This window comes from Chiloscyllium plagiosum, chromosome 12 (genome assembly GCF_004010195.1).
Source record: "Chiloscyllium plagiosum isolate BGI_BamShark_2017 chromosome 12, ASM401019v2, whole genome shotgun sequence".
Taxonomy (NCBI): domain Eukaryota; kingdom Metazoa; phylum Chordata; class Chondrichthyes; order Orectolobiformes; family Hemiscylliidae; genus Chiloscyllium; species Chiloscyllium plagiosum.
In genome coordinates, this window is record NC_057721.1 from 25,361,850 (window position 1) to 25,373,602 (window position 11,753).

General features: G+C 39.5%; 1 protein-coding gene across 1 annotated transcript in view; it reads right to left on the bottom strand.

The window, feature by feature from the left end:
* LOC122555492 (centrosome-associated protein 350-like) overlaps positions 1–11,753 on the bottom strand; it is a 60,922-nt gene that overhangs the window by 17,384 nt on the left and 31,785 nt on the right. The window contains exons 4-6 of the mRNA XM_043701517.1: positions 9,302–9,477; positions 5,847–6,078; positions 2,138–2,258 (exon numbers count right to left, since the gene is read on the bottom strand). Of these exons, the coding sequence (XP_043557452.1) occupies positions 2,138–2,258; positions 5,847–6,078; positions 9,302–9,477 (529 nt within the window). The remainder of the gene's footprint in view (positions 1–2,137; positions 2,259–5,846; positions 6,079–9,301; positions 9,478–11,753) is intronic.

Here is an 11,753-nt window from a genome sequence, read left to right on the forward strand (position 1 = left end):
CCTTCTTCACTATCCTATCTACCTGTGACTCCACTTTCAATGAGCTATGAACCAACATTCCAAGGTCTCTTTGTTCAGCAACACTCCCTAGGACCTTGTCATTAAGTGTATAAGTCCTGCTAAGATTTGCTTTCCCAAAATGCAGCACCTTGCATTTATCTGAATTAAACTCCATCTGCCACTTCTCAGCCCATTGGCCCATCTGGTCAAGATCCCGTCCTAATCTGACATAACCTTCTTCGCTGTCCACTACACCTCCAATTTTGGTGTCATCAGCAAACTTACTAACTGTACCTCTTATCCAAATCCTTTATATAAATGATGAAAAGTAGTGGACCCAGCACCAATCTTTGTGGCACTCCACTGGTCATGGGCCTCCAGTCTGAAAAACAACCCTCAACCACCACCCTTCTACCTTTGAGCCAGTTCTGAATCCAAATGCAACTTATGAGATCTCGCAACATAGAAAATAGGAGCAGGAGTCAGCCATACGGCCCTTCAAAACTGCTCCACCATTCAATATGTTTGTAGTTGATCATCCAACTCAGTACCTTATTCATGCTTTCTTCTATTCTCTTTAGCCCTCAGAACTTTAAGGAGCTCAGGGTATTCTAATTCAGGTCTATCATCCCTCACAGCATTCATAGTTGTTGCCAGAGGAGATTATGAAGATTCTTCAGAGGTGTTCACTAACTTTGAGGACACAGTGCCTCATACCACCCTCGAGCACCTGGATTATCACATTAGAGAAGCACAATGCACACGCAAAGAGGACCAGTGCTGGAGGTAGGTAAAACAGTGGAGGGTCTCTGTTGGAGTGTGTAGGATCCTCCAAACACTGCTCTGTTGGACACAAATGCTGAGCCCCTAGGGCTATCAATAGATTGGACAATTCTAGAGCAGCAGTTTGACTTCAGCAGGGAAATGAGCACACACCTGCACAATGATATTTTTGGCTACAGATGAGCTCAGCATTGTCAAACATTGCTTTGGCCACATGGCACGTGCAATTAACACAATTCTAGAAATGTTACCAGCAGTTCCTGGATATGCCAGTCAAAAAAATTAAATGCAGTCACAGGACATCACAGGCTGACCTGATCCACATGCAAATGTTAGAAACCACTGAACAGTAAGCTCTGAGCTTCCAGAGGCACTGGCACTCATTCATGTCTAGATGGCGTATCCTGTGCCTTTATATCTGTCTTTTGTTGCAGTACCAACAACTGGCAGCTTGTGGTATTGTACCGCCAACCAATCCTCTTTGCTGAATTAAATTATCTCATTATTTGTGGTAGAAGATAAGCCACTACCAAGTCTTAATAAGAAAAGGCACTGGTCTTAACAGAAAGGTATAGTTTATTGCAGGAAAGTAATAGATACGAGTTACATTAACTAAGTCAGCATAATTATCAGGAAGTGTAGATGACATTGGGATCTTGTACTCAATTGCTTTTTCAGTGTGACATGAGATTGGTTTAATACAATGCCCCTTCAGTGTTGATACCTTTGGCACCATGACTTTGTATAACAATATGCTGCACTGACAAACCTCATCTGCTGTGAACTGGAGCTCTGTGCTCAGTCCTCATCCTGGTACAGCAATAATTGAGGAAAACGCTACCCCTGTACTTCATTAGTGGTCGATGGTCGATCTAGTTAATCCCTCCCCTGCTGATCTGAAATCTAATCATTAGGAAGATAGATTCAAAATGGTAGCAATGACTTCCAAAGTGGGAATATCACATACTTAGAGCCAGTCGGCAACAAATGTCTTTCACTTAGAAAAGTATTCAAATCATAGCTTGCTTGTCTCTTGCTCAGCCATGTCTCCTTGACGTCTGTGATAGATTCTGGGAAAGTTATGCACTTCCCTTTAATGTCAAAATCAGTGTTAAAGAAGTGGCTTATGAACAGTCAACATGTTTCAGTAGCTGGTTGTACCCTTCCCATCAGGATTTTGTCTGCATGCTTAAAGGTAGAAGTCAATGGGTTCCTCCTGGCTCCCTCACATGCTGATAATTTCAAAACTTTGAACCTGCTGACTACACACAAATCCATTTGCTTGGTCAAAATTCTTTCTTTCTTTCCATAGACCATACCATAAAAAAAATTAGCAAGTACGTTCTCTCCTTACTTGAACTGTGAAGACAGAGATGCTCCTTGTGACTGGAATGGAAGAGAAGACCTTTTCTGTTTGTCAGTCTCCTGTTGTTTCTTAGGTAGGTCCAACTTCTTTGGAGATTTTGCACCACTACCTAGAAATCCAAAGACACCTAAATTATTCACCAGAAGATGAGTGGGATTCCAGAAAGTTAAAACAGTGGAAATGTAATAATACAAAACTAATTCAGTCAAGTCACAACCTTTTTATGGTCAGGATGTAAATATTTAATTTTAGTTTGTAGTTCAAAGCACTAATTAGCCTACAATGAATGTGAAATTAGTGCATTGGATACAAGTACAGTAATACAAAATGAAAAATGAACCAAAAGAAATAGGAACTTTAATCTTTGTATACAAGATATGACTCAATTATTTTCAATGATGTGTAGCTAACCACATCAAACATGGGGGTTTGAAATTGGACTTGTTAAAAATCTTTCAACAGAATTATCAATTCATTTACATAAAGGACAAGGGTATTTCACACACAACCAGCAAGCCATATGCCATCCTGACTTGGAACTATATGATCATTCCTTCACTGTCACCAAAATCCTGGAACTGCCTTCCTAACAGCACATCAGCATCAGCAAGTGCAGTTGTTCAAGAAGGCAGTTCACCACCACCTTTGCCAGTGCAACAAATGCTGGCCCAGTCAGTGATGCCCACTTCCCGTGAATGATTGAAAAAAATTATCTATAAGCTTGAATATTTGAAAAATAAATCCTGTAGAAAGTTACCCATAAGCCACATGCCCTTAATTGGACACATTACTTTGCATGTTAGCCTACTGGACAGTTGACAATTAGATTAGGTTACTTAAAGTGTGGAAACAGGCCCTTCGGCCCAACAAGTCCACACCGACCCACCGAAGCGCAACCACCCAGACTATTCCCCTACACTTACCCCTTCACCTCACACTACGGGCAATTTAGCATGGCCAATTCACCTAACCTGCACATTTTTGGACTGTGGGAGGAAACCGGAGCACCCGGAGGAAACCCACGCAGACACGGGGAGAATGTGCAAACTCCACACAGTCAGTCACCTGAGGCAGAAATTGAACCCAGGTCTCTGGCGCTGTGAGGCAGCAGTGCTAACCACTGTGCCACCGTGCCGTCCAATTAAAATTGGCAATGCCTTTACCATAAGAGTCACCATATCTCAGGCAAGGGGAGAGGTTGAGAAGATGAACCCTTTGTGGTAAGCTCAGACTGTGTAGGAACAGTGTAATGCACTTGAATTTTGATAGTCTCTTGTTTTCACAAACAGCAGAGAAATCATGTGTTTCACATTTTTGTTAACAAATAATGTTGAAAAGTTAAGTCATCCTTGTGTTTAATTAAGTTGGAAATGGAAAGTTTGCCTATGAACTGTGAATTTGCCTATATATTTGCAAAGCATTAATTTATAATACCTGGTGCTTCCTAGCACCAACACCATTGTTCTTCAATACAGTTAATCTTTTGCATTTACATCAAAATAACAAAGCTAACATTTAGTAACGTTAGCTTGCATCAGTTCATAGAACTTGCAGAATTTTCTAATGTATAGTGGTTTATAAAATTGTATTAATATTTTGAGATACCAATAATTCAGGAAATACAAACTTCTCAATGCCTAAATTGGAATGAGAGATGATGTGACCAACTTGATAACAAACTGGGTAAGACAATGCAGCACTATGCCCTTTATACAGTCTCAATATGTACTAAGTTAACTGCTCTCAGCCTTGGCAGCATTTCAGCTTGGGGAGATTGACCAAGCTTCCCGTTCTTGATAATCTCATGATGTAAACTACATATACATGTGTGAAAATTGGATGTGAACTGAATCAAGTTTGACTGTGATATCATTATTATCTCGGCTTGTAAATAATGAATAGTCAACTTGGGTAAGATTCTAAAGTGGTGTAGAGTCTTATAAACTATAATATTCTGAAATGATGTTTTCAGGAGAGGAGCGAGCTATTATGTTTAAAAAAGAACAATTAAGAGAAGAAAATTAGATTAACATATTAGATATCCATTAGCCACATGTTAGCCCACTGGACAGTCGACAATGCAATTTCAAATTTTGATAGTTTCTTGTTTTCACGAAATCTATGTGAAGAGCATTTTTTTTGAACAGTAATGTAGAAAAGTTGTCACACTTGCATTTAATTAAGTTTAAAATGGAAAATTTGCCTATGGACTATGAAGTAGCATATATATTTGCATTGAATTTACTTTTAGAGATTTACAAACAGTAATCTGTTAATACCATGTACAATATTGTCCTTGCTCACCTACTGTTTAAAGGTACACCTGACAAGTTATCTTTACCAATGAAATTTACATTAATATGGGCATGAGGGAAAGAACTTTCACTTTTATGTGTCTTATCACAATGTGTCTTTAAGCACTCAGATTTAATTAATAACTTTCTACATAACTATTATAGCACAAGCAAATAAAGCAACCAGTGCATTTGCAGCAAGTTCTCATCCATCACCAGTATGTAAATACTTTTGCTGGTTAAGGTTAAAGGAAAAATGGCTTAGAAATTTGGATCTAAAATGTATATAATTGCATGGCATTTTATTACAGTGGGTCTTTTACAAGAGGGATTATTGTTAACACCTCATCTGGAAGATCTTCCCAGCGATTACTAGTAGCCTTTGATCAGAAAGAAATGTCAGGCTAAATTGATTGTTCAAGCCTTTACTGATTAGTTAACTCTGTAGGCTAGATTATAATGCAGAATAACACCAAGAGTTGGGTTCAATTCCTGCAGCGGCTGAGGTTACTGTGAAGGACTCTCTTTCTCAACCTCTCTCCCTTTGCCTAAAGTGTAGTGACCCTCAGGTTAAACCACCACCATCATCTCTTTCTATTGTTAGAGTAAGCCCTATTGACTGATAAGAGTATGGCAACTTTACCTTTACTACTTTTTAATTTAGGGAATCAATCTGATGTTGTATAACCAAGAAATAATAATTAAAACTAATAAATTTCTAAACAATCTAATTTCTACCATGCATTTAAAAGAAGTCAACTGTGGGTTGGTTGCTAACAAGCTGGCTTCAGAGTCAGAAGGTTATGAATTTGAGTTTTGGTGCAGAGTATGGCAGTGTCGTACTGAGGGAGTGTTGCATTGGTTGGAGTGCTGTCCTTTGAAAGCTATGTTTGTATTCTTAGATGAATGTAAATAATTGGACTGCACCAAGTGCATAAAGTGCAGTAACATTCTTTGTGCTTTGTGCTTTCCTGACCAGTATTTATTTTTCAACTAATACCATTAGGAAATAGATGCTCTGGTCATTATTATATTGCAATTTTTGGGGGCTTGCTGTGCAGATGTTGGATGCCATGTTTCCGATAATGTGCAGGTGCTGGTGTTGGACTGAGGCGGACAAGGTCAGAAGTCACGTAACACCTGGGTTATAGTCCAACAGGTTTATTTGAAATCACAAGCTTTTGGACAGCTGCTCCTTGCTCAAGTGAAGACTTCACCTGATGAAGAAGCAGTGCTGCAAAAGCTTGTAATTTCAAATAAACCTGTTGGACCATAACCTGGTGTTATGTGACTTCTGACTTTGTTTCCTCTGTTACCACAGTGATTACTGCTGAAGTGTCAAACACCCTGAAGATTTTGGTGTTGCACAGACATTCTGAGATAGTTGCATGATAAAATCATACCCCTTTTGGCCATTTCAACCCTCTTTTTCTTGAAGATTTTCTTTGACAGCCATTTCCGCTCTTGCTTGAAATCCCAAAGCACTTCTTTTAATTGACGGTTTTCTTCATCAAGTTTGTGATTGACTTCTCTGAGCTTTCGGGACTCGTTCCGTAATTGATGGATTTCATCCAATAAGCCAAAAGCATCCTCCTCCAAAGTGAGTTTGGATAGATCATAATGCAATCTGTTAATCTGAGAGTGTGAGAACTAGAGTAAATTTGAGGGTCATGCTGATAAACTATCAGTCACTGAATAGTGAAGTACAAAATGCTAATGAAATTCATGGATATGTATATTACTGTAAAGCATTTCTGATTAGGTGTTATGAGTTTTATGCTTATTATCAGATATATGCATTTGTTGTTTTCCCAGCACATTGGAATTTTACCATCACCCACCATCAGATTTGCAGGTCGGGGTAAGTTGGGCATCCTATAATCCCCTGAGTGGCCTTCTCAATAGCCTCAGACAGTCAGCTAAGGATAGCAGGTTTAAAACAGAGATGCGGAGGAATTACTTCTCTCAGAGTAGTGAATCTGTGGAATTCATTACCCCAGAGTGCAGAGGACGCCAGGGCACTAAATAAATTTGAGGAGGGGATAGTCACATTTTTAATTAGTAACAGATTAAAGGGTTCAAGGGACTGGCTGGGAAATTTCAGTTGAGGCTGAAATGAGATCTGACATCATGACGTTGAATGGTGCTGCAGGCCCGCGGGGCTGAATTGCCTTCTCCTGCTACTAGTTCTTATGTTCCATCTAACTGACCCAGATGGAAAGGTAGGAAGGCCAGGAATCCCCACTATTTGATAAATCCTGGCTTTTACTTCAGTTCATGTATTGTCATTAAAAAAAATGTTTTCTGCAATGAAGATACGGCTTTGCTTTGTGCACTTTATTGTCAGAATTCAAGAAAGTTTAATGTGTGGATTATGGCAGTGTTCAAAAAACGAAAGGTTTGAAAACCACAATCCACTAACTATAGTGCAAGTATGAAATGGAACTGAGGGCAATCATTTCAGACTAAACACCTTAATCATACAAAGCAAGAATCTGATCAAGCCTCTAGGTGGAGTCTGTGCACTAATTTAACTAATGCTTTATTAAAACATTACAAAAAGAAAATTCTGGAAGTATGTAGCAAGTCAGTCATCATTGAAGAGCAAACAGATATCTTGCAGTAACTTGTATTTCCTTTACCCTTCTCTGACAGTTGATGAATCTGTACACTACCAGCATCTTTCATTTTTATTTCGTGTTTCCAATAAGCCTGATTGTCTTTTGATTATAATAAATATAATTTGCCTATGATGGATAAATAACACATGGTAGCTAACTGATGTAGAGGAAATAACCTGTGGTTTTTATATGTCACTATTAACTTGAGTCTATAATTTATTCAACCTTTTGTTCTTTTCTTTTGAATGCATCACATCACAAAAGAGGTGTATTTGCATAGTTTCTGCAAAGCCAATAAAAAAATGCAAAATAAAAAAAAGTGTTCCAAATGGGAGTGCAAAGTCAGAAAATTAACCTTGATATACAAGTTTGATCATATTGATTTTTTTTATGCAAGTAAAAAGCTCTTAGGCTACAATTTGCTTGCATGGAAAACTGGTGAGAAAAGAAAGATGGCAACATTAAAACCCCTCCCCTTAGCATTCCTGCCCTGAGCTAGATTTCTGCCTATTTCCCCAAGGCATCTGCTGGAACTCCTGTTAGCTGAACCTTCCCCAGTCCTTGAAGACATGTTCATGGGGCCTGGTTTCCTATCATTTGCTTGTTCTACTGACACTCCCTAAGACTGCTGGATTCTTTGAATTGAGAAGGTTTTCCCAGTGACCTTATCGGAATCTTGTAAAACATTGGTTCTACTTCAACTCGAATATTGTGTCTAATTCTGGGTATTAAAATTTATGAAGGATGTGAGGCCTTTAGGGAGGTATAGAAAAGACTTGGGAGAATGGCTGCAGGGATGCTGGACTTGTGTTGCATAGATAGATTGGAGTAGCTGGGACTATTCTCCTTCAAGATGAGAAGATTCAAGCTGGAATAGTGTAGAGAGAACAAAATGCTATTTCTGTTAGTAGAAAGATCAAGAACAAAAGGACATAATTTTAGATGATTTGCAAAAGAACCAATATTGATGTGAGTAAATACTCTTTTAAGGAGTGAGTGGTAAGGATCTGGAATGCACACCCTTAGACTGTGGTGGAGGCAAATTCAATCACAGCCTTCAGAAGGAAGTTTTTAATCATCCAAAGTGATAAATTTGGAATGCTGTGTGAAGAGCAGGAGAGTGGGATTAGTTGGGACACTCAGGCAGAGGGACAGCATAGACATCTTAGAATTATAGAGTTCCTTCAGTGTGGGAGCAGACCATTCAGTGTAATGATATCACACCCACCCACCGAACAGCATCCCACCCAGACCCACCCTATCCCTGTAATCCTGCATTTCCAATGGCTAACCCACTTAACCTTCACATCTTTGGACTGGGAAGAAACCATAGTATCCAGAAGAAATCCACGCAGGAACAAGGAGCATGTTTGCACCGTCTGCTGAGGATGGAATCGAACCCAGGTCCCTGGTACAGCGAGGCAGCAGTGCTAGCTACTGTGTCACCCATGGTGCGCTCTGTAGCTCCCTTCTTTGTTGAATCTTTGCTGCTTTATGATTCTAAAATTCTCAACGTTGGCTGCAGTCTTATAAAGGATCCTTGGCCTTTTCTGCAGGGATTTTCTTTTAGTCACTAGTCCCACCATCCTCTTTTGTTGTGACTGTGGAGCTCTTTCTGGAACACGATCAGCTGTTGAATGCTCATGGTGGGATTTCACCACCAGCTCAGCATGCATGACAAATGAACCCACCCCCCACCCCTCCCACCACCCCAGTCCAGCTAGATGGGTCATTGTGGGGTGTAGCCAGGCGAAATATTGCATTTTAGGTTTTAACCTCATACAATTTCCTGCTGCGTCTTCCTTCCTGAAGGAATTGAAGTTGATATGCTTCTTGGGTAATGGTGTGAAATACACAGTGACATAAATTGGATAATCGGGCCTTGAGAGTCTGTTTTCCTCTGCATTTCATTTTATTTTATATTTGGAAAGACTAATCAGTTCAAGTGTAAAAAGGGCTGCTGATTTACTTTATTGTTCTAGGACTGTCACCATGCCAGAAGAAGTCCATACCACATGAGGGGACAGTTCCATGAGTTATAGTTATCAACCAGTTCTTTAACCAAACAACTCTTAACCATATTCAAGATTTGTTGGTGACAGGTGTAAGATTACTCAACAACATCAAACGTCATATTCAAAAACTGATTTTGTTTTATTGCTACAGATAGCACATTAGCAATGAAAGCATTTTAAAATGATATCTGGTTAGTATAAGTAATAGTTAAAACTTAACACCTTATCTTTAAGGTAGTCATTCTGTTTCTTGGCATCCTGCAGCTCTTCAGCATATTTTGATCTTAGTTTAGCCATTTCACCTCTCAGTTGGGAGATTTCCTCATCAGCCTTCATGAGTTCATTGACAGCATTACCATTGGCCTCCTGAAGCTCTTTGAGGTATCTGTTTAGATCCTCTAAAAAAGTAAAGTTGCAATCAGGTAAAAGTAAATAAAAATAATTACTGGCAAAATTGTTTAAAAACACTTCAGGTCCCTTATTTATGGCCTCACATCACCACCTTTGTCGAGTTCAACTATCTGACTCCCTGTACCGGGTGCTCAGAAATTTCCTTCAACCTCCAAGAGCAATCGGAATACATTCATATGTTGTAAAAACTTATTACCTGCCCAGCGTTTGACAAAGAACAATTGCAATAGAAACAAGTGGCTACTAAGTGGAATTCTGGAGTTTCAATACGAGTACTGCCACCCCCAACCACTACCACCAGCACCACCACCACCACCACTATCACTGTGTTTGTTTGGACATTCTTTCCTTTCTGATGGATTACTGTTCAAGTTGCAACATCGAGGAATTTCCAACTGACTCCTCAGTTTACGGATTTGTGGACAAAATCTGAGAGAACTGCATTCAGATTGAAAATTTACTGTTACAGTGATATAAATATTTATGGGTTGCCCTGATATTTTCTCTGAAAATGAGAAAATGGACAGTTTTCCAAACATATTATACAATAAAGGACGAATGAAATGCTCCCTTTTTGGGAATCAGGTCCTGAAAACTGTAAAAGGCAAATAGCCACAGTCTTCTCAGACCATTGGAGAGACAACTGGTGGTGGTTTAACCTGCAGGTCACCACTCCTCAGGCAAGGGGAGGGGTTGCAAAAGTGGAAACTTTATGCTGATCTCAGCTGGTGTGGGAATTTAACCCACGCAGTTAGGTGTCAGTCTGCATTACAAAGCAATTGTCCAGTGAACTGAATTAACCAACCCCCTCCCTAAAGCTGTATAATTTACTGTTACAATCTGAAATCTGAATGTCGGAATTGATGTTACTCATCATCTGTGGTTGAATTAATTGAACTTTAAAGAGGAGGAGGAATGTGGGGAGGATCCATTACTTCACAAGGTCTGTCTCTCAATTTCTAAACTTTAGAACAGAGTCTGTTTCCTTAATACTGAATCATCCCATACTTCAAAATGCAAGAAAATGCACCAAAATACATTTAAAAAATGAAATGTATATTGGGACAGAATAGTGGGGGATTGCTGGGAGACAGAGCATCAGTTAAATTTGGAGGGGTGGCATGGTGGCTCAGTGGTTAGCATTGCTGCCTCACAGCTCCAGGGATCTGGGTTCAATTCCAGCCATGCGCGACTGTCTGTGTGGAGTTTGTACATTCTTCCCATGTCTGTGTGGGTTTCCTGCAGGTGCTCTGGTTTCCTCCCACAATCCAAAGATGTGCAGGTCAGGTGAACTGGCCATGTTAAATTGCCCATAATGTTAGGTGCATTAGTCAGAGGGAAAAGGGTCTGCGTGGGTTACTCTTCGGAGGGTTGGTGTGGACTTGTTGGGCCAAAGGGCCTGTTTCCACACTGTAGGGAATCTAATCTTAAAAAAAACCCTTTTGGGAAAAGATTTTAAATACTTTGAAAATCCATTGCCTCAATAATTGCACTTCTGAACAATTTTGTTTTATTGCTTATAATTGAATTGATTTGGTATTCTCCACTTCAGTGTGTACTGAATACCACTTTACATATGCTGATTATGAGGTTATTGAGTTTCAGTTGTCAAAGTCAACTAATCCTGAATTACGGAATGTGATTTCAAAATGCGTATTGAAATCTGTGGCCTGAAAGCAAATCGCAGACCTTTAGTCAAGGTTATTCAATACTTTACATTATTCTTTTGAATTGTCAGTTTTTGTTTTGAACCTGTTTGTCACTCTGGGCTATGTGAGTTTGTTTTTATGTTAAATGTTTTAAAATACACAAAGGTCCCGAAATCCCATGGCAATTCCAGCTCACTCCCAATGCGGTTAGTGGAAGAAGGCAAAGATTATTGCAGTGAGTCTCATCCTTCCCCTCCTTTGGAGCTTTCATTCGGGCTGTCACATTGGAGATCTGGACTCTGAATGTTCGGGTTTCTACACTCTGCACTTCCACTGAGGTGTAGAATATGGTTGGCAAGATAGGTTTTCATCATTGTTGGGTGGAAATGGGACCATTCTGGTTTTGCAGAATAGGATCAAAGTTTAGATTCCAAAAGATGAATTCAATTTTAACAAAAAAATGAAAAATAATTTTCCAGCTAAAAAACCTTAACTCATTCCAGATTTCAATCAGACCATGATCTCTGTGCTCATTGACATGTAGTGGTGCCCCATCCAACAAAACAAAAATCAATATTAGTGTAGTTCCATGGCCTCACACCTCCCTATTTGAT